Source organism: Dromaius novaehollandiae, chromosome 3, assembly GCF_036370855.1.
Source record: "Dromaius novaehollandiae isolate bDroNov1 chromosome 3, bDroNov1.hap1, whole genome shotgun sequence".
In the NCBI taxonomy this organism is placed as follows: domain Eukaryota; kingdom Metazoa; phylum Chordata; class Aves; order Casuariiformes; family Dromaiidae; genus Dromaius; species Dromaius novaehollandiae.
In genome coordinates, this window is record NC_088100.1 from 83,981,037 (window position 1) to 84,004,889 (window position 23,853).

Consider the following 23,853-nt stretch of genomic DNA (forward strand, 5'->3'; position numbering starts at 1 on the left):
TATTCCAGGGGACTGAAATCAGCATTCCTAGTTCTCCCCTACTTTTTGGGGGGAGCGGCTGTTGTCTCTACTGGAGAGAGTCATCCATGGATGTACATTTGTGGCTGTCTGATCTCATCGTAATCTTTTTTTAGGCGATACTGATCCATGTTACTTTCTCCCACCTACCAGCTGACTGCAAAATATCCTGCTGCCTGTGTCTCCTTTGTGTCGGGCACTAAGGAAGGGAGTGGTCAGGTTGTGCTTCCTCTTGAGATGTGGGAAGGGTTTGGGATAAGAGGTACAGAGGCTGCAGACTTGCCTCAGGACTTGTCTCAGAGGAGTCTGTGGCACAGTAGTAATCTAAAGGCCCCTGAGGTTGTGTTTAATAATGCACTGTCTTCATGGGCAGCATCAGTTTAAGGTATTTTCATTCTCACCCATGCTGAACTATCTATTCTGAGATGAATATTTCTCACCAGAGGGAAGAGATGGCTTTTTCAGATGGCTTTTTTTTATGTTGTGATGTGGATTTCAGACTACTTTTTTTTACCAGAATGAATGACAAATTAATGAGTTATTCCACCTCTTAGAAAAGATCAATGACAATATAATTCTTGGGTCAAAACAACTACTTGCATTTTTTCAAATTCAAGAAAAAAATCCAGCAAGGTTGCACAGGGCCCTTCAAAGAAATTTTTCCCTAACCCTGTCAGATATAACATTTGTACAACACAAAATCAAGACATGAAAACAGGAAATCATCAAAGGGAAGAAATTCTGATCATAAAACATGGACATCCTAATTCACTCATCTCTCCTCTAACATGCCAAAAAAGTAACCTCCCCCAGATTACAGCCTGCAACAAGTACTGTTTATACAAGATGCATGAAATCGAAAACATGAAAATCATTAGCTACACTTTAGAAATTGAGGTTTGGATGTTTTTTTTCTGTGGAAAAAGCTTCCTTTTTGGATATCCTTCTGTTGTGATTCTTTTCTTATTTATCCCTGTGTTCCAGTGATGCATGTTTTATATAGGTTACAGCAAAATGGCAAATTAGAAACAGGAATTTCAGTAGCAGCAAACATTACAGAATATAGTATATTATATAGTATACAGGTATGCTTCACTTAGCAGTATTCTACATTTGTATACATGATACTAAAAATATTATTGAATGAAGGACATTGTGTGCTCTTCAGCATTTATTCAAGCCTCTCTGTATATTTGACCAGGATCTGGCCATTAAGGTTTGTAACCTGTGCAAATGTAGATTTCGTATTAACTTCTCCAAAAATAAGACTGCACAGAGGGACCAATGATACACAGATACAGAATTAGACCCAATCTACTTAGTTCAGCATTCTGTTTCTGCAAGTGGCCAGAGGTAGGAGCAAGAAATACCATGGTAGCTGTAGACAGAGTAATTCATCTCTGTGAGTGTCTCATCCTAATCCTTAATAGTTGTAAACTGGCCTCAAAGCTGAAAGAGCTGAACTTCTGTTTCAACAAATACTATTAGCATTAACATTCAGTTTCTTTTTGTGTCTTGCTGATTTTTTGGCCTGGAGTAACATTCTGTGGTAATGAGTTCCACAGTCGAATTATAAGTTGTATGAAAACGTACTGTCTTTAATCAGGAAATGAGTACTTGTCTGGATTGATGGACAAATACTGCTTGTCTTGCCATTCCACTGACACACTGTCATACTAAACTGAGAAACCAACAAATATGCAGAGATGTGGCACAAATCTTATTGGGAGGACACAGTCACTGAATAGCAACACTCGATCCTTGCTTTGCATGCATACATGCATACTCTTCAGTATGCTTTGTGCATCAAAAGGTCAATATAAGAAAGCAGAGCACTTCCAAACATTTTTCTCTGCTTCATTTATCATCTGCAAGCAACGAAATATTCATTAGGAACAAGTCTTGAATCTTAAACAACTAGGGCTCTAACTCCATTTATTGTGAAATGATATTTTTTCTTAACAGGTCGAAACATCTCCCACAAAGCTACTACTTTAAAAAATTAACTTAGGTGTTAATAATGAGATGTGAACACTCATACTGTCTTCACTTGGTGTTGCTGGGTTTTGCAGTCGAATAAAGCAAACAGATTGCAACAACTGCAGCTAGACTCAACCAGTTTTGGTAGTCTTATGTTTACACTGCAAAGTAGTATAGACATAGCTAACTGTGTCAGATACTGGTAGCAGTTTAGAGAAAAGGCTTTGAGCTCCATGTTACAGTAACTACTCCAAATATTTACCCAACTTCCTGTAGGGATTTAACTGCCACTACTGAGCTGCTGTGGTTCAAATGCTACCAGTACCCAAAAGTAGTAGTTTAAAGTTGGCTTGAACTAGTCTTTGCTACACTATAATCACAGTACTAGCTGAAGCGTAGACATACACTTAAGTAGCTATCTGAGAGCACAGAAGATGCAGCAAATCCAAAAAATCTGTTTCTGTAAACCCCTTTATTTTTACCAGAATGACAGATTTGTCCCTGCATAGTGATTAATGTTAATTTCACCTTGAAAATTCTGAGCTTCTTTTTTATTTTGCTAACTGATTCACCAATAAAATTATAAAAGCATAACATGCTGAAAGCTGGAATTTTCTTCCTGAGCTGAAATCAAATATTTTGACATTTATTAGTTCCATAAAATGTTGCTAAAAAAATAAACATTTTTGAGTTCATAAGAACCATATTCTCTTCTGTTTATAAAAAAGAGCTGTGCTGGGACAATGAAAAAACATTTCCCGAGAACTGCATTCTTTGAGGGATTTACATTTTTTTTAACCTTTTTCCTGATTATCAGGATCTACAACACATGTCCAGAGTCACAGCACCTCTGGAGTCCTGTGTCAATACCATTAACTGTGTTGCTCTACAGATTTGAATTCCAGCTTTAATCTGCATCCACTTCAACTGGTATTGCTGTGTTAGGTATAGCTAGAGGGTGAAAGGAATTACTCCAAGTAGCTTAGCAGACATGCGAGGTGACCATGTACTTTGAGAGATCACATGTATGCCTTGTATCAGAGTCCTATAACCTATAGGGTCAGCAAAGCTTCTCAGAGATTTGCATCATCTTAGGGATTTTCAGTCATTTGGTGGCCAGTCTCCAGTCCTCAGTCTGGATGAGTAGAAAAGGGCAACGTCTTAGAAGGATGCCTCAAGCAAAAGGTGAGTAACTGGCAATGTTTAGCAAACCTACAGCATTTTGGGTGGAACAGGCTCGGAACTTAAGTTTAAACCAGGATAGATAATTCATGCTGGATAGATTTGACTTTAAATACAAGTTTTGCTTTCAGCAAGGAAGCATGAGATTGTCCTCATGTGTTCTGTTTCCAGAGGGTTTTGAAGCATAGTTGAGAGTAGAGAGCTACTGTGTGAGTCACTGCAATGTACACACATAGTTCAGTAAAGCAAAGTTTGCACTAGAAGAAAGGCATGAGGCAAAATTTTGTATTTCTTGGTTTACAGAGATCTCATTTGTATTTAATTCTTCATTCCTGTTTTCAGATGCTCAGGTCAGCTCCATTTTAAAAGAACACAAAACACCTTTCAGCCTGACTCCCTGCAGTTTTCTGTCTTATGGGTTGATTCTGTGGTGTCTTGTAAGGCACAAAAACAATTAAAACCCTTCTTGCAGCTGGTGCATTCAAAACTTTTCAGACCTATGTGGATTCTCTAGTGTCTAATTAGGAAAATGTTCACACTACAACCTTTCCCTCAGAGGACTGCTAATTTACATGCCACTACTCTACCCAGCTCTCTATTTTCGGTCCATTTTAACTCTGAACTATGGGTAGCATGACTGAACACTAGGTCTTACAAGTCCTCAGTTCAGTTTCTGGCTCAGCCATGCTGTATATCTGATGCTGAAGTCATGTAATCCACCTCAATTCCTCACCTTTAAAATGCAGATAACATATTTTATTACCTCACAGCATGCTGCAAGGATCATGACAGCTACTAAGACACTATTGTGAAGAGGGTCAAATAAGTCTCTGCATAGGTTTCAAACTTAAGCACATTGGCAGTCTTCACTGAGGATGAGGATGAAGTGTATCATCTGTATCCTTAAGTGCATTATTCTGTCCTAGACAGAATGTGAATACTATATAAATAAAAAAATATGATCATCTTCTACCCAATGCATATGAAAAAAAATGGCTTTCACTATACAAATCTTCCAGCAATCCAAACTGCTACACAGGACCACCCACCTCTCAAACTGAAAAGTCTTGTTTATTGATGCATGACCAGGACGGTTACACTTTACAAGGACAGTTTCCTAAGAGGAAAACAAAATACTTACAGTTAACATCCTAAGCACACAAATAAAAATGAAATATATATTTATCATTTCTAATGTTCCAGGTTACAGCAGTAATTAAGGAATTGGAGAGAGTGTGAAGTGCAAAACCCTGCTCCAGTAGTCGCCAACACTCAAGGTATTAGAGCCTGCACAATGCAGTCAACTAGCCAAGTCAGGAAAAAGGATTTCAAAATACATTTAGATAATTAAAGAGCAATAAGCACAAAATATGGGCACCTAAGTTCAGGAGAAAGATCCAAACCACCACCTAAACTTCTTATGTGCCTAGAAAGCCACAGGCAAGTAAAACCAACATATCTAATTGCCACCACAGGTAGTAAAATGGCAAACAGAGCCCTTTTTTATTTTAAGATTAGTTTTCAAGGTGTCATTTCAGATTGCTTAAATATATATATTTGTGCCTACAATTGAACAGAAGATGCATATTTCAGAGAATATCATGCTAGTCCACAACCATGAGAAAGAACAGCAGTAGCACAATTGCTAGAATTTGATAAATTCTTAGTAGAATCCACTTTCCAGATGGACTATATAGCTGTTTTGTGAGACTGTCAAATATATCAGCAGCTCTTTAAAGTGTTACTAGAGTGTAATCCCAGCACTTTCATGCATCTTAACTAGTAACTCCTGTGCCCTTTCACTCCTCATGGCATATGTTGTTTAATTGCAGAGAAAAGTAAAGAAAAAAATGAGATGGTTTACAACACTTCAGGTGGAAGCTCATTAGCACATGAAATACCTCATCTAATTCAAGGAGGTTTCCTAGCTTACTAACCTGCGATTACATTACATTTTGATGGGAGTGTTGAAGACATTTCTATCGTGCTTCAGGAAAATAGCTTGCAGTGTTAAACTAATGCTGTTCAAACTGGTATTGCCACTGAATAAAGTAACAAAGAACTGAACAAATAATGATTGCATAACAGTATGTCCAGCATGCAGGTAGCTAACTAAAAAAGTCACTTAAATTTCTTGTTTTATATTTACAAGTATTTTTCCTCTTTGGAGAAGCCCAGTGTATCATTACCAATCTAACGATGGCAACACAGAATCAACTGTGTTATCTGTCCCAGCAAACAGGCTGACTTAGCAGCAGTACAGATGTGAGTACAACACTACAAGATGGCCTGACTGAGCAATTACAATAGGTTCAGTAACCAACAGGCTCCAAAAAAAGAAAAGGCAAGGAAAATGATGTAGACTTATGAAACACCTTTCTGATTCAGTTATCAAATTTACTTGCAGATCAGTTTTTCCCAAGGTGAGAAATGGGACAGAAAAAAACCAAAAGAATTGTTACTAGGCAGAAGTCTTCATATGAGCATTCATAATGTCCTTCCTTTCTCAAGAGCTCAGTATGGCCTAACACATCCACCATAGCTGCTGGTCTACAGAAGCTAATTGGGTTTCCCTGTCAATAGTGTCTATGAAATCCTGGCATCTGTATCACATGATACTGAATAATGTTTTTTTTTTGCTCCAGACACACAGATTACTGCTGGTCTGAGTTCTTTTAGGGCAATATGAGTTTTGGAAATGACAAATTCACAAATATTCAGTCTGCCCTGATACCCAAGCTTGGGGAGCTCTTGAATAAGTGAAATTCAGCGAGGCAAAGAAATAATTTTAAATGAGTCATACGGAACAGAGGATGTAGACACAAAACCCAGCTGTGATAGTTATCATTTCCCATCACTTGTCATTGTGTATTAGCTAAAGGCTATTGCCCCCTTTCTTAAGGCTACTGCTCCACAGCCGAGCAAATGAAAAGGAGACTGTAATAGCTCCTCATCTGTTTGACTGCTAACTTTAGCGCAACTGGCTGACAGAGCACTGAGGCAGACAAAGAGAGCTTAAAGGATTCCCTGCCTTGGGTAAGCTGCAGGGGAAGAAACCTCTCACTGGGGATGGTGATAAGCAACTGAGGAGCAATAATGTCTCCAGCTACTATAGCTGCATCCACCAAATCTACTACAAAATTATCTCCCCCCAAAAAGGGGGTCCTACTGGGTTAATGCATACATTTTTCCCAATCTGGTCTTGAAAAAACATCAGAATCCTCCCACATCCTCCCTGATATTCAGAGCAGCCTCCTTGTCATCACTTTTCTCTTAACCCCTCCCAAGTGCAAAGCTTTCCAAAATGATTTGAGAGGAAATAATCACTCAGAGGCAGCCAGTTTCTTTTCTCCTGTGCCAGAGGAGGTTGGAATCAGATGACAAAACTTTTGCTAGGGAAGGTGTCTCAGGCTCCTGTCTAGTCGCTGGAGAGAGATAAACATGTCTAAAGGGTAATTCAGATCTTAGGTGAATGGCTTTCCCTGTGGAGGTGGCTGCTTTTCTCCACTGACTACAGGTAGAGTCTGGAGTGATTACATCCCTAACTTAAGCACCTCATTTAAGCATCTACATTTGGATGTTGTGAATCCAGGCCAGAGCACAGCACACACAACACACACATCTGCCAGAGAGGGACAAAGTTACAGAACAGCAAGAGGTGGGACCCTAGAACAGAATCACAGAATCATTGAGGTTGGAAGAGACCTGTGGAGATCATCTAGTTCAAGCCCCCTGCTCAAAGCAGGGTCAGCTAGAACAGGTTGCTCAGGACCGTGTCAAGTTGGCTTTTGAGTATCTTCGAGGAAGGAGACTTCACAACATCTCTGGGCAACCTGTTCCAGTGTTTGATCACCCTAACTGTGAAAAAGTTGGTTTTTATGTTTAAGTTAAATTTCCTGTATTTCAATTTGTGTCCATTGCTTCTTGTCCTGTCATTGGGTGACACCGAGAAGAGTCTGGGCATTCAGTACTTTGGCCTTTTCCATGTCACCTATCATCAGCTTCCCTGCTCCATTCAGCAGCAGGCCTGCATTTTCCCTAGTGCTCTTTTGCTGTTGATATAGCTGTAGAAGCCTTTCTTGCTGCCCTTCACATCACTCCCCAGATTCAACTCCAGATGAGCTTTGGCTTTCCTAACCCCATTCCTGCAGACTCAAACAGTGTCTTTATATTTCTCCCAGGCCACTTGTACCTGCTTCAACCTCCTTCATGCTTCCCGTTTGAGTTTTGTTAGGAGCGCCTTATTCATCCATGCAGGCCTCCTGCTGCTCTTGCTTCACTTCCTGCACGGCAGAATGCACTAATCTTGAGCTTGGAGGAGGTAGGTCTTGAAAATCACCTCTTCTGAACCCCTCTTCTCTCCAGGATCATATGTATCCCATGGGATTCTTCCAAGCAGATAATTGAATAGGCTAGAGTCTGCTCTTCTGAAGTCCAGAGTTGTGAACCTGATATTTGTCTTGTCCTCTCCTCTCATGGTCCTGAATTCCACCACACCTTGGTCACTGCAAGGAAGGCTGTGCCTGACTTTCACATCCCTGACCAGTTCTTTGTTTGTAAGGATCAGGTCCAGCAGAGCATCTCCTCTCATCTGCTTATTTCCCACAAGCAGTGACACAAGAGCAGGACTGCTCAATGCCCTCATCTATGTCAAGTAGTTCAACCTGATGTCTAGTGAGTGCTCACTCCCTATCATTATTATAACAACAAGCTTCAGGAGAAAGGCTCAGACAGTTGTTATCATTATGCTGAGTAGCTGGGCATACGTTGGAAAGTGAAAAGAAACCTTGCCAAGCACATAAAGAAAATTTGAAGAAAGTCTAGATATATGTTCTTTCAAAACTTTCAAGGCAATAGATTTGAATTAAAAAAGAAATTAACAAAAAAAACCTTGGAGACAGTCACCCTGGATGTCTAATGTTAGCAGCCAGATCCTCCATATGAAAATGATTGTATTTATATATGCAATCTAACACTTTAAAATCTTGAATTAGCTCAAAAATTGAAATGAAATACTGTCCTGTACATCCAATAAAATCCTAAGCCTTTTTTAGACTTTGGAATCACAATAATGACTCTCTCTAGACAAGATGTGCAAGATTATAGAAAAGGTCACTTGCATCTTTTGAAGAATTAATGGCATGAATATCTAAATAAACAAGAGAAAAATTGGTCAAAGAAAATCCTGAAATGAATGCAAGTAGTCAGTCTCACAAACAATACACAGTCGTTCTGTTTAACTTAAAGCCCTGCCTATGTACAGAGAGTTTCAAGGAAGATAGCTTCTGGCAGAAGATAAGCACAGTTTCATCATACTGCAAATTCTGTTAAGGTATTTCACTATGAGACAGTTGTTTTTCCCTATTCTAGTTGAAACATGACGAGTTGTAGCCTAGACGATGCAGAATATTATCAGAGCTCTAGCACAGTCCAGGTACAATGTTGAGCTGAAGCCTGCCCATCAGATCAAACCATAGTTTCCTATATGTACGCTCGAGGAGAGTGAAGAGAAATCAAATGCATTTTAACTGTGGTTCTCTAATGCAGCTCTACTTTGTAATGCATATTGAGTCTAAAATGGCCATGTTACATGCACGGTTCTGTAAAATATTTTCCAGTAAGTTCAGGGAAAAATCTGAAAACACAGCCATGATTTAAATAACAGAACTCAGCACCTCTATCACAAGCAGACAGTCTCCCTTTACCTTGATCTAAAATTTCCTTTAAATCATAAATACTTTTTTGGAAAATGGTGAACTCATTTCGAAGAATGTGAGCTTTGACTGCGTTGAAACTAAAGCCTCAATAACAAATCAAAAAACATAACTTTATCTGATAATTGCGTACTTATCCTAGTTACAAGCGTAACACCTGCAATTGTTAAAAGTAAAAGAATTAGGCATAAACATTATTTTCTTTTACTCTTGTTAGATTAGTCCAAGTTGACTGCTTTTTGTAAAAAATCAGTCATACTTTATCCTTCCACATGAATTAGTATACTTTAAACAAAAATAGCAATTTTCTGTTACTAAGAAACTGATGCAAACTTTAAGGTGTTTGACAGAACTTGGAAGCATTTTAACTAAATAAATTTCAAAGCAAACCAATCAAACATTTGAAGTCAATACTGTCTTTTCCAAAAATAAGAAGATAGTATCTTACAAATTTCATTTTACAATCAAGTCCATGCATATGCTTATTTTCTTGAAATATTTCATAAGGACTTTTAAACATGAGAACAGGTTAGCATATTGAAGCTTACCAGCTCATACAATATCAAACTCATACACTGATAATAAGCAAGCAAACACTGTTCTGCCTGTAAAAATAAAACTGTAATACATCAGATTGCTATAGGAAATAATCCAAAACCTAATTACCTAAATTTGTCTGTTTCATACAACAAAATTAAACAGGTGAGAAATGGTCACTACATTGTGAAGTACAATAAATGGATCATGGCATCCAGAATATTATACCATTACAGATTCCCATTTTTTTCTTATGACATATTTACTCTCACTGACTCTTCATGTGCTCCATTAGTTTCCCAGTTGCATATAGGAGCATCCACTCTATGCAACAGAGAGCTACCCAATGAAACTATAATTTAGATGATTTAAATGCATAAGTTATCTTAGGTCACTTCAGCTACATTTTAATCACTATACTACAGAAGAGAATTTGGCTACTTACTATGTAAGTAACAGTGAGCAAGTGACTAAGAACTATGACAGCTAAGAAAATTAAAGGTAAAATCTGAGTTAATACTTTAACCTTAGCTCATACTATTGTGCCTTTTTAAATTTTATGTCTTGGTAATGGCCTCAATTAATGCTGGAATGTCATCTGGATTTGCAACCTCAGTGTTCATTCTCCTTCATCTGAATGGATCTAAGCCAGGATCCTTTAACATGCTTGACTGCAATACTGCATAGGCTGTTGTGGTACTTCATGAGATATCATATTTCTCTCTTAATCCATTAACTGTGTCGTAATAATAAAAATTAAAAAGCCTGACATAATTTTAGAAGTGGTTACAGTAAATAGAAATAGCTCTAAGGGACTGCAGGATGTCTGCATCAGTTTGACTACTGCGAACACACCAGCTCCAGTTCGTGGATGACTTTATCAGCAGAAGCAGCAAGATATTATTACTACAGAGACAGGATGAAAATAGCACAAATCACCTGCTAATGCATCCATAGGAGATCAGAGCTGGGTACCTACTGAGAAATTCTACTTAATTTTCTTATGAAACTATTGTTCACATGTCTTTTTTGTCTTTCTTTCCTAGCATCTGTGAATGTGCTCCTGAATTTCACTATTAAATATACTCACATCATCAGCTGCATATGCCACTTTTTCAGAAAAGTTTCTTTGCCTGTAAGGAAATAAAATTTTTTTGATAATAGGGGAAAAGATACCTATGAAACCATAAATGTCTTTTTTTAATTCAGGAAAGTCAAAGCTCAAAATGTCTGTGAACTACAAGCTGTCTAAAGAGTAAGTTTCAGAATTTTCATTTGTATTGCATTCACATACATGCTAACGCCACAGTTTTTTTGAATAAAAACCAAATTAACGTGCAACCAAGCACGTTCGCAACCAAGTGAAATAATCTACTTTTAAAAAGCAAATCTAGAACAAGCCCAATTCAGACTAGTTCACGTGCAATGTTGTTTTTAGATCACCATTGGAAAGCTTGTAACAAGAGGCTTTCACAATTGCATGCTGAACTGAAAAAAACTGTCTTTTTATATATTTGGCCCTGATTCTGCAAATACAATCAGAAGTAATTTTGCATCCATTACTAGTCTAAACAATGACAGGGACTGCTGAGGTGTATAAATGCATTCACATGTGTAAATGTTTTCAGACTCAGTTCTTAGTTTTACAACTAAGTTTTATTTAAATTTCCTTTTGGTATATTAAGAAAAGTTAGGCTTAATAATTGCATGTTTGTTACAGTCCATCATATTCTACCCTATGATTCAGCAGCCAATTGCACTACTCTATACAGCAACAAAAACAGAGTTTGTTCCTTCACAGGTATACTAAGCACAGGATAATGCAAGATGCCCCTTCAGGCTCCTTGAAATGTCTTGTCTGTCATTTTTTGTCATTTTAATTAAAACAAGTATATATTCTTTTAAAGATTTGCCGTAAGTGTATAGACTTTTAAAACACTGCAGATATTCTTTTAGAGATATCGGCCAGGAAAAGTAAAATAAAGTCAAAAATTAGTTATTTTCTGATAGGGCAAATCATAGGACACCCATCTAGTTTTTCCCTACTTTCTCTGTGTATGTATCGATCTCTGCCTTCTTTCATGTTTTTCATCTATGGAGAATTCAGCTTGTTATGGCACATTCACATCTAATCCCTCTTTTTCTTTTAAATCTTGGGACATGTTGACACTTCAGTAACAGTAAGTATATTATGAATTAGGGATGCAGAGCCAAATTATACTAAAATAGATAGAATTACAAGTGTTTGTGCTGACAGAAAATCTTTTCTATAGCATTATAAAACAACTGTAAAGCTGAAGGTCTCTCTCTACATGTAACTTCTGACAGATGTTATTAAATTATTGTATCACAGAATTTGTACAGGATAGTGAATATACTTTAAATTGACAGCAGCTGTGTTACTTCTGTCAAGCCAGGGATAATCCTGGGTTGTTGAACTGCTATGGCTTTCTATTCAGGTAGACAGACCTTTAGACAAGGAGATGTGATTGGCTAAAGCCAACTTAACAGAAGAAAGAAAAGGAAATAGCAATTATTTGTTATGATGCCATCATAGTCTTCCTACACATATAAAAACAGAAAAAATAATAACACAATTATTCTCCCACACAAAGCTATTGTTTTCTCCATATATTAATTATGAATCAGCTAAGATTATAATACAACCAAAATAAATTACCTATCTTGTGGTATTGTATGTCCAGCAGCAGTATCAAAAGCTAGTAATGGTCGGATCCTGCAGTGGACTCTGATATTTCCTCTTAATTCCTATGATTAGAATATTAACATGCATTTAATACAAAGTCCTGGAGAGGACAAATACACCAGAATAAGTTATGCAGGCATAAATGTATTTAAGGAAACAGATAAGTGTTTGCAACATCAGAGCTTTAGACTTTCCATGCAGATAAAAAAAAAAAAATAGCATCAGTATCATTTGTCCTCTCCTAACTTTAACTGAGAAAGCGTAAGCTCTTCAGAGTCATGGAATGGTGTGGCCCTCCCCAGTCTAAATGGCCAAAAAAAAGGCCTTCAGTCTGAGCCATTTTCCCTCTTCAGTCTCCTCCTCCTTCAGTTGAGCTTCTTCAGACACCTATATTAACTTGGCAGGCAAGTTGAAACATTACATTTCTCCTCAAACAAGGAAGATGTGGAACATAAAACATTCTTTTCCTTTTTCTCTCCATCATGTATTCATATATAACTAAATAGCCGGCAAGTGATTTTTCTCTGTAGACTGTTTCAGACTTTAGTTTAGCTAACCTGGTGTTTTTCTTTCCCTTTTGCTGGTGTTCACTTCTTGCCTTATATTAATGGAAACAGCTCATCTGTGATGGCTAGTGAACACTGTCATTAACTCCCCATTGCCTTGGGGAATATCCTTTCAGTAAACTGCAACACAAGGCAGAATTTCGAAGGTAAGTATTTTGTAACAAAGCATTTCATTTTCCTAGACAGAAAAACTTAAAAGAATTTTGTTTGAAGATGACTTGTGTTTCTAAAAATCAGGTCCCTTTTGAGGTCATGAGTCAGGCAACCCAACACTAGTAATTTGTAGTGGGGGGGGGGGGGGGAAGAGTAAAGTTAACAGTGTAAAAACAGAAAATGAACCCCAAGTGAACCATCACTAATAAATGAGAAGAATATAGTTAGGTATCTTTGGAAAAATAAAAGAAGAAAATTTTGCAATTTCAAGTCAATCATTTAAAAAATTCTAGTACAATTTCATGGCAACATTTTCATTTAATCAAACTTTAATTTATATACCTTGAACTTCACATTGTGGGGAAATTGCTAAATGAGAAATGGTGTTTCCTGGGAGTTGCAATTTTAGAGAAGAGAATTAGGAAACTCAGTTTTGCTCACTTTTCAAAATGGATCATCCTCTTTCGGGCAATATGCTCCAGGAGAGCATTTGGAAGATGTCTGTGTAAAATGAATGAGCTGGGGCTTATTGTAAGATGAAAGTGCCTCAGCAAAGAAATGCATTATATATGAATAGCTGGGCAGGTGATATATCTATGAAAAGTATATCCATTACTTTTACTGGTGAGGAAATTACAGGCATAATTACAAGAAAATACAAAATGTTCTGTCATTAAAGATACTTACAACTAAACTGTTATGTAGAGCTCTCCTCTTATGCTTTTCCTTCTCGTATCTCTCCGTTACCTCTTGTAGGGACTGCTCAAGATCAAAAGCTTTTATCTGGAACACTGGAAGAAGAAAGCTGCTTCAAAGAACTAAATTCTACGACTTTACAGAATGGGTTTACCAATAGCACCTCCTGAAATACAAGCATAAACCTCTTTAACTTCTACCAAACCTAAGTTAAGACGGTCAGTTTGTGATTTGCTAGTCACCTCTGAAAAAAAAAAATCTTACTTCTTGCTATGAAATGGCTATGCAAAGTTTCAGATAATTACCACAAGTATACATGTGCAATCTTGAAAAATGATCAAAAAGACAAGATATTCAAAGGTAGATTAAATGCGTCAGCTTAGACTATCGTTAGCTGACAGTGAAGCCTAAAACCAAAACCTGAAGCAAACTGCTTCTGGATGAGGCTAAATCGTGCCATGTCTGCAGATTAGATTCATGCCAGCTTAAGTTACAAGATGTTAGCCTATCATTTATCCTCAGCCTCATTTACAATACTACTAATCCTGTAAACAACCTATAAGATTGCCCATTATGATAGGGGCATTCACTTCACAGCTAAGATTTCATAAAAAGAAGACTGGTCTTTTGGACCCTGGAGATACAAATTGAGGAGAGCAACATGGGACATTATAAAAGCTTTCTCACAAATGATTTTATTTCAGCCCAATTACATTAACACTGAGCAGGCCTAAAACAAAAATACAGTCCAGAAGACTCATGAAGTAACTGTAAACCTAAGTAAAAAGCAAGTTTTCAAGAAACCCAGTGAGAAATCAGTCTCCCCAGCAATTAGTGACCTGTTTGAAGATGCAGAAGAGCAATCAGCCAGAATCAGGGTTTGAGAGCTGACTTAACAAGCTGGTCACCAGGCTGAATATGCGCTATTTTACAAAGAAAGGAATGGTCTTTTAGGGTCTCAGCATGTCACACATATCATTTATGCTCTCTGATGTAGACCAAAAATTAGAGAACTTCAAAGGACCTTTGTCAGCACTGGAGATTTCTCAGATCTTATTTTTGCAATACTCAGGCTGTTCACCTCCAGCTCATAATGTTTCTCCACAGTGCATGCATCCAGGGAAACATGATGCCAATAGCTGAAGAGTCAAAGTCTAAGAGCTCCACCGAGAAAAATCCTTTTCTTGCCTTCAGTACGTGAAGTAACACTAGTTTGTCTTGGACTGGAGAATCACATGCAAGTAAATGCTACAATAAATTGTCAAAAGTGACTCTGATATTCACTGGCCCTTAATCATACAGTACTTTTAAAAAAATGAGATTTTAATCCATTGATTGGTTAAGTAACCTTCATAAAAATTATGTTAACAATTTATAAGCTTGCGTACACACAAACTTTCAACTCTTGAAATTTCTTGGATAAGCGGTAAAGTTAAGCAGTAGGTGCCAAGGGTGCTCTTTCATTCTTTCAGTCTTGAAAGGGAAAAGAAAATATTCGTTTGTTTCAATATTTAAGTGATCTCTGCATGATGAGATAACTCATAACTCTGAGAAGCCTACTGGACATTATAGGTTTTGTTTCAGTTAACTTATGCTTTCATTACTCAAAAAAGTTTCTAACTAGCCCTTTTATGGTGAAGGTGACTGTGAAAACAAAAAACAACCTTGGGGCTTCCTAATTTGACACAAGGGTTTTTGAGCAGGCAGGTGAAGGACTAGGATCTGTAGAAAATGAGTCAAGTTGTTCCACCTATTAGATGCTATTTGTATATTTGTAAGAGTGAACCATCAGTTTTAACCTCTCATCTTCTGTAAAGCCTCCTGTGCAGCACAGATAAGCTTCCTGAATAGAAGCTCCACAGAGCAAATTTCTTAATACATAAATTACTTCTGAACTTTTTATTTTTCTGAATGTAGAACTATTTAGTTTTAAACTAAAACATTTATTTACCATTTTCCTAGATTTCTGCTTGGCTTCAGCTACAAACTATTCAGAAGTTATAATATTTTTATTGATAATCAAGGGGCAGTCACTGGGTACATCTGTTTTAAAATACTAGTAACTCACTACTCTTCATTATTCAAGAGTAGCAGTCATAACATGTGTGCAGCCATTATGGACATTTACCCCTTTTACCCATGCTTTGCCTGTCTCACCTACTTACACAGAAGCTTTCCAGGAACTGGGAATGCTGTTTCTTTTCTATTTTTCTGTTTAAACAGCACTGAGCACAGCTGGGATCTTAGTTAATAATCAGGTCCATATTAGTGGAAGAGTGAAAAGAGTGATAGCTTGCAAACATGTTCAGGCTTGTAACGTTTCTTGAGTTGACAGTTCTAGTTAAGGAGATCTTCATTCCCTCCTTTCGATGTGACACCACCCCTTCAGCTGTGCTGGGGGTGGTCACATTGTAAATGGACCAGGGAACTGATCTGGGCTAAAAGCAACCCTTCTTGCTGAGTAATTTTTGTCCTAGATCAGTTCTCTGATCTGTTTTGTGTGTGGTCACACAGTTGTATCAGCATAACTGAAAGGCCAGTACCAGCCACATGAACAACAGGAGCAGCATAACCTAGCACAGCCACCAAAAGATATGGATGTGTAGCTGTCCCCATAGGTCCCTGGGGGTTTTAGTGCTTCTTTCCAGACTAGATTCCAGTTTAAAAAGGAGGTCACTCCAACCTTGCCTCCTAGGATAAGCAGCTATGACACAATAGACTTAATTGCAAAATCCTTTTGAATTCTTTTGAAGTTGTGTTTTATATCCTGCGACACCTGTAGCATTATTATTTGGGCTGTTGCAGTATTTCTGTTACATGCACAGATTCATTGGGCACTTAGCTTCCTAAATCTCGGACTCAAGTTTTTATAGGTCTTCCTGTTTTGTTTTACATTGTAGGAGGTACATTTTCAAGATATAAAAAATCTGGATCCAAGGCCCCTCTCCTCTTCCCCCACTCAGTTCTAAGGAGAGGCTTTCCAAAGGTAGCTGAGCTGGTGGGACTCCACTGTCCAGCTGTGGGGAAAAGGTGGTATTCACATTCCACAAATACAAGTTATCCAAACAGTGCAGAGCTCAGCTGTCTGCAGGAGGAAGGACCTTGAGGCACAGCACCTAGATGCTAGCATATGGACAAAGTGGGAGATAAGCTCCTTAGCTGTTTTTCCTTCTTCACCACCCCCAAGAGAAAATGTCCTTGAACCACACAGGATGCACAAGCCATTGAGCTCAGCAGCTTTCACAAAATGTTAGTAACCCGCAGCAACACCTCTGTCACATATTCCCTTGGACAGATTTTGCTTGTTAGTACCTGCCACCTTGCCAAGCAGTGAGAACAGTGGTTTTCCCTCTTCGAATCTATTCTGCATGCACAGATGCTGTTATTTCTTCCTCTTTCTGATAATACCTTCATGGCGAAGCAAGCTAAGAAGTCATGTTAAATTTTCAGAACATTCCTACCCTTCCAAAAATCTGCTTAATTATTGCATCTGCCTCAGTAGTATCATTTCCAATCAGGTGGACATTATTTTTTGCTAAATTGACAGCAGCTTTGTTTATGAGGGAAATAGGTCTATAACAACGGAATGCTGAGCACTTTTCTCCTATACAAATTCCTGATTTCTCTTACTGTTTCACTGGGAAAGATGGCAATTGCCTGATTTTCAGACTATGATTCAATATTTCTAAGCAAGGGAGTACTCTATTATTACACAAAAGTTTTATAGCTTGCTGCATGACCACTAGAGCTTCGGGATTCACCTTTTTGAATGTTTCTTCTATAATTCTCTTGCTCATCTTCAGTCTCTATTTTAGGATTAAACTGATAACATATGTTGTCTCTAGAATACATATTTTGGGCTTTCTGCTTAGAAAAAATTATATGTAATTTCAGGATGGCAATGCTGAATATAATATTTAATCTTAAAATAGAAATTCCATCCGAAGTGTTTGGTAGAGGTTGGAAAAATGTCCAGCTCAGGAACCATAAGACATTCATCTAAGCACCAACACACTATTTTCATATAGGTGAGGAAGCTCCTTCTGGTTATGATTTCATAAAACAATGTATTGCAAGGCCAGAACAGACAATAGGATTTTGCAAGGCCTTATAAGGAATATTTATTATTTATTTACCCCACATCTGCTCTTGTGCCAAATCCAACCTCCTATCTATCCCCTTTAGCTCTCTGTTTCAGTAAGGGGAACATTCACCTTTACCTAGCTTTACTTTTCTACTTTTTTTCGAGACTCAAAGACAACTTGTTTAAGCATTTTCTCTACATGGATAACAGAGTGATCTAATCCATTACAATTAACCATTTTAACCATGACTTAATACATAACATACAGGGAAAAGTTCTGCAAACATCTGTCAGTGAGCATGCTGCTTGTCGCTCCTGACATGAGTAGTCCTATTGAAATCAGATCAGTCCCAAAATTAATTATTTCAAACAAAAATGAAAAGAGGAGAAAACCATTTTTTTATACAGCAACACATGGATATTAGAATGTGCATCATAAAGGTACTCTGAGTATAAATTCCTGAATTTCCAGTTAGTTCACCAGGCTGCTACAATTCAAACAGTGTAAGCCCCTATTTCACAATCAGATATGTGGCGTGTTCTTCTCAGGCCTCATAGGAGCAGCAACAGAATCAAGGACACTGGGAGTGGGTGCAAAGACCCATACCAACAGGTCCAGATGTAGGACCAAGGCACCTTGGCCTCAGCTACAGGGGCAGAGAGCACCAGTGCATTGCAGGGTGTGCTTTATATGTACACATGAACAAGGATCTGAACGTTGAAACTGCAATCCTTATGGTGTTATTATCTACACTGTAGCATGTGCATTGCTTTTTGATTTAGAAGTAAATTTTTCTCCTTAAATACACAGAAAAATAATTAAAAATACAGTCTGTCCTAATTTTCAGACTTTATTTTGAGAAGTCTCTGAAATCTCTTGAGTCCTTTTCTGGTACAATCAAAACTAAAAAAAAAAAAAAATCAGCTAAAGCAAGACTTTCCTTATTCAGCTATTCTAAAACCACCAGGATAACAAGGCTGAGAATTCAGATTTAAAATGTTACAGCTGAGCCAACCCAGCAGCCTAGTAGCAGCTGCTATCAGCACAAAAACTAAATCTGAACAATTTATCAGCCTCCAAGCCCTGTGAAAATGAAAGGTTATTTGTATTCTTTGTAACATTTCCTGAGGACTCTATGACAATCAAAGGTCAAACGAAGAAAAGTGCTACCATTTCGGTGACTTGTGTTTCAGAACCAAACCCAACCTTTCAATGTTACTAACATTTAACAGTGACATTGTTGACGTTGCATGTTTGAAATGTAAGTGCAATGAACCTTACTTTGCATTGCTTCATTTTGCAGCTGTATCCTTTGGACCGCTGTCAAAACTTGGTAAAGATAAGTCTTGCATTGATGCTGAAAGTCTTTTGAAAGCTCGAGAGCAAAAGAATGGAGGCTCTTCAGGTCTTGCTTAAGTCTCTTATCAGCAAAAAAACCCCGTATGTTATAAAGACATAAAAACAGCAGTTGAGGAAGAATCAAAATAACTGCAATGCAAATAATTATGGTGAGATATCACAGTCAAGAAGAACATTCTGCTTCATGAAAGGAAGTCATCAGGAGTGCATCTTTCAGTATATTTTGAGAAGGATCCTGCAAGATACTCAGCAATTTCATTTCCTGAAGACTTTGGCATAACTTAAGGATCCTTACCATCTTACTGCACGTTCTTGGGCTACTACAGTCTCAGGTGTAACAAAGTATCTTTCTTATTTCATCAAACAAAACTAACTGCAAATGTTATTTCCACTTATAAAACAAATACAGAATTAGCAATGAATAAATAGTGATCCATATATCCCTTACTGCACTCATTTTCTACACTGCATTCAGCAAGTCAGCTCAGAAATCTTTATTGTTCAAAAAAAGTATTTATATTATTATTGTAACTCAGTACAACATATATTGTATGACTTTTAAATATTTATATCCAGAGCATCTTACATTCATTTAAAAGTTCAAATAAAGTAAAAATAAATTGCCCTAATTTTAGCATTAGTAGGCTTTCTGACTTCAAGGTCTTGGAACAGACACTTAAAGCCATCTGTAAAAGGAGCTTAACAGTATCTTATCTCACAGCACACCGTGATGGTTCATGCGTCAGCCTCGTGAAAAGTATCACAATTATTCTGTGAGACTTAAATTGTTCCAATTGTGGCAATGACCTTGAATTAATTGACAAGTTTTAATGATAAAACAATAAGCTGAACAAAAGGGAGGTAATCACTGTAGCTGTCAGTCTCAAAAGCCACCGAACATATAACTGGGAAGAAATCAATTTTTTTTTCAATTACAGGTATAGAATTACCATTAATTTATGGAGAGCTCTGGAGAGCTTTCAACTTTTCCAGCATACATTTATCTCTGATAGTAAGCCATCTCAATCCACTGATACTGCATCACAAGCAGGTCTGCCATTTTAGCTAACCTAAAATGTAAAACATCACTGCAAGATCTACTGAGAAGAACCACTGTAATTACACTAAATCCTTTTGCCTATTTAGAATTAGGTTCCTTTCCTGAGTTATTTTTCAGTTGTTCTATGGGGGCTTTCAAAACTGCCCTGAGAAAAACTGACATTTGCAAGTGTCCTTGAAAGGAACTCACTATTCTATAGAGTAACTTAAGGAGCAAGTACTTCGGCAAAGGAAAATATTATTTTAATGCTACTGGGAAAAATTTCCAATATCTTTAATGCAAAATTAAGGCTGCCTGACTGAGCATACAGCAAAATACTCTTGCTTCTGAGTGCTCCCAAAATGGATGAACTCCCAGTGATGTCAACAGACTTTGCAGCCTAATGCTGCAAAACTGCTACAAGTCTTAAGCTAACTGAGGCACTGCAAGCAATGCTGTGAATGCAGTAAGCCATAGATCAGATCTGATTATCAAATATAGTAAATACCAAGAAAATAAACACATACATGTTTAGGGCATAGACTATAGCTAGATTATTACTAAATGTTTTTACCTGTATTGCTCTGTGAAGCTGTGTTACAAGAGAGCTGCTCTGCAGTGTCTGTTGCTGTCTGTGAGCAGAGTAGAGCTGCAAAACTTCATCAGTGCTTCTTCCAGCGAACCCCTGATACTATTAAAAAAAAAAGAGAGAATCTAAAAACATCACATTGAAGACCCAAAGCCCTAAGTGTACTTTATTCTATTAAAGATTCCTAGTAGCCATTGTTAGAAAATTGACATCTAAAAAAATTAATGTTATCTCCTACCACGTGAAACGCTGTATGTGGAACAGACCTGTTGCAGATGTCTTCTTTATGAGTTGCACCTCTCTCATTAACCTAGAGTGACTAGATCAGATGTTGATATGTACACTGCAGACTGCATTCACTGCAGACTGAGTGTTACAGTGCCCCTCTAAGATGGGACAGAGCAGATCAAACACCCCAAACTTGTTACATCAGCATGGCTTGTTACCATCCTGTGCAGGCTTGGTCAAAGTGAGTAGCATGTAGTAGTATGGCCTGACTATTTATTCACATTTTTCTATAAAGAATGCTTGGCAATTTATATGAAATACTAAGTTTACTGTTGGAAAACCTGTGCACAGGCTGCAGTTTCACATGACTTTGGCACCAACACTGGCTTAGGATGTTGCTGCTTCTGCCTACTCCTTCCCACCCCCACATTGCTGCACCATTTTTGTGACACTACAACTGCTTTTGGGGCTATGCTGACAGCCAGATCAAAGAAGCTGGCCCAGCTTACAAGTAAACCAACCAAACACGTATTTTAAAGCTCAGTTGTTCCTTGTTCCTTTTCACAGTGTGGCATCACAAACTTGCTAGCACAAATGAGGATCACATACTACGGGGGACAAGCAGCACCTAGGATTCTTGTGAAGCCAAAGCCCAGGTGAGAAAAAGTATCCACCCCTAAAAGTTTTGTCAAGCACAGGAGATACCTACACTCTTTCTGAGAAAAATGCCATCTCCAGAAACATGAGGGAAGTTAATAACTCAGAAACTCAGAATAAAAACTGCCTGCTGAGTAAGTTAAGGATCAAGAAAATGCGGGTGATGAGAAAGGACCTTCCAACTGGAGTGAACTCTTAAGTATATTCCCAACAAGGAATGATTACTGAAGCTACTATTCTTCCTAGGTCCAGCATCTAAGGGTGCAGATTAGGCAATGCAGCAGGTAAATATTTATGGCATGTTGGCCAAATACAAATTTAAGAGGTTCCTTTCTATAAATTCAGAATACATAGACTAAATGTGTTTCTTTTTCTGCTCTGTCACCTTTGTCCCTGTAAACATTTGTAACTGAATCATCTGATAACGTGTGATTTTGTAGATACATAATTTCTTTGCTTTTACCTTTTTATGATTCATGGGAAGGATCATCTCAAGGTAACTGGCTGACATCACAATATTCTACTTCTGTAGGGTGGTAAACCTCAACAACAAAATACTGAAATGCTTTTACAGTACCTAAAACCCTATACTTATTCCTGAGAATCTAAATGGTTACAACTGTGTCTTCTCTTATTGTAAAGGGCTGGTTTAGTAGGTGGTTTGGAGTATCTATATTTAGTCCGGAAGGGTCTCTGATATGCAGCATCATTTGGGGGGGGGGGGTAGAACAAGTTAATTGCTAGAATCCTGCAGGAGCTGGCAATACACAGCCCCTGACTTGCTGTTTCTTTGCTCTCGGTTCCTGCCAACACCAACTCCACCGCATTCAGTAGAGTTGCAATGGTGCAAAACTGCAGTACTGAAATAGTAAGTTGGGCCTTCAGGGATCAAAGCAACCAAAGCAATTTTTAAAGGATGTGGAGAATAATCCTCTCTAATACTATACAACGACCTATCATTCACAAGCAATATTTACGGCCAAATTTTTGAGATGTTGAAATCAAATGGAAAATAGAAATAATGCCACTTTGATCATTTACAGGCAAGAACACAAAAGTGAAATCACTGTAGAGTACTAGTGAAATTCTGCACTGTACTGTATTAAAAATTTTACTTGATGATTTATAGATGATGATTTAAGTGCCAATCCTGGCACTTAAAATCAGCTGCAACTTCTTCACTTCTTTACTGCGATCTATGGGCCTCTATCATTGCTTAACTAGTGCTGACAGCTTCCTTCCTTATTTTTGGAATACATTTGTCTCTAGCACAGGCTTATTTAACCATTTATTCAGTCCATAAATTCTGTGACTGCAGTTCCCAATTGTTTAAATTAACAGAGCAATACAAGAGTACAATGATACAAAAAAGCTAACTCTACCCACATAATGGAGTTTGATTTAATTCCAAACATCTGACAGTGATAGGTAAAAAGTAAACAAAGAACTAATTGCAGTTTAACTACAGTTGACATCTGTAACAACACCACCACTATGTTCTGGAGTTCTTAGAATTTAAAAAAAGTGTTTCACTTATCTAAACTAACTTCTTCATGCAGCTTTTTCATCTTCACAAAGCATGCCTCCTCTACTCACAACTGCAACAGGAAGTCCTGCACGACTATATAACATCTTAGCAACTAATATAAAAGGTACTTACATAGCAAAACTGTAATAGCTGCCAACAAGAAGAAAAAGCACTATGTGCCCAACCAGTTTTCACTTTTTATTATGCCACAGGATTACTCTGCAGCTTTGCTGCAAGATATCATAAATCTCATTTTAATTTTCACTTTGTGCTAAAGTGGTATATGTGCACTGTACTCTCAAAATCACTATAAGCAAATTACCATACAGTTCAGACGGCTAAATAGCATGGAAAGGAGACAAATGGACTCTTCTCGTTTGGGAGACTTAACCTCTGCCTTGAAAAGTACTACAAAATGCAGGTAAGATGCAAGTGGAGTAGACTTCTAATCAGAACCAGTTTTTATTCCTCCACACTTTAGGACAATTTTATTACAATTTTGGCTTGATAGACACAGCTCAAAGCTCTTGTGAGGCGTTGCAAGATGCAAGACATATATCAGATGAAAGCTGCACAAAAAAGTTTGTGTGTAATATCGTATGTTTTATAGCTGCCAAAAATTGCGACAGCTTCTATATCATGCACTCTTTTACTCTGGGGATTTTCATGACTCATGTTACCCACATGCAATATTTACAAAAATGCTTGACAAGATGCATACAAGTAGTACACCCAAATTAATGGCTCTAATCACATGTGAAAAGTTGAGCATACATATAACCAGCTGCAGTACTCGAGCCCTGCTATTAAATAAA

The 23,853-nt window shown here is 37.7% G+C and overlaps 1 protein-coding gene across 11 annotated transcripts in view; it reads right to left on the minus strand.

Moving 5' to 3' along the window:
• Window positions 1–23,853, minus strand: part of KIF25 (kinesin family member 25) — a 48,641-nt gene that overhangs the window by 20,396 nt on the left and 4,392 nt on the right. For all 11 annotated transcript variants that reach the window (XR_010388475.1, XR_010388474.1, XM_064509312.1 and 8 more), the window contains exons 3-8: window positions 20,611–20,727; window positions 18,920–19,058; window positions 13,545–13,648; window positions 12,112–12,200; window positions 10,522–10,564; window positions 4,230–4,297 (exon numbers count right to left, since the gene is read on the minus strand). Coding sequence is in view for 9 of the 11 variants with exons in the window: in XM_064509312.1 (XP_064365382.1) it covers window positions 4,230–4,297; window positions 10,522–10,564; window positions 12,112–12,200; window positions 13,545–13,648; window positions 18,920–19,058; window positions 20,611–20,727 (560 nt within the window). In the remaining 2 variants the exon portion in view is untranslated. The remainder of the gene's footprint in view (window positions 1–4,229; window positions 4,298–10,521; window positions 10,565–12,111; window positions 12,201–13,544; window positions 13,649–18,919; window positions 19,059–20,610; window positions 20,728–23,853) is intronic.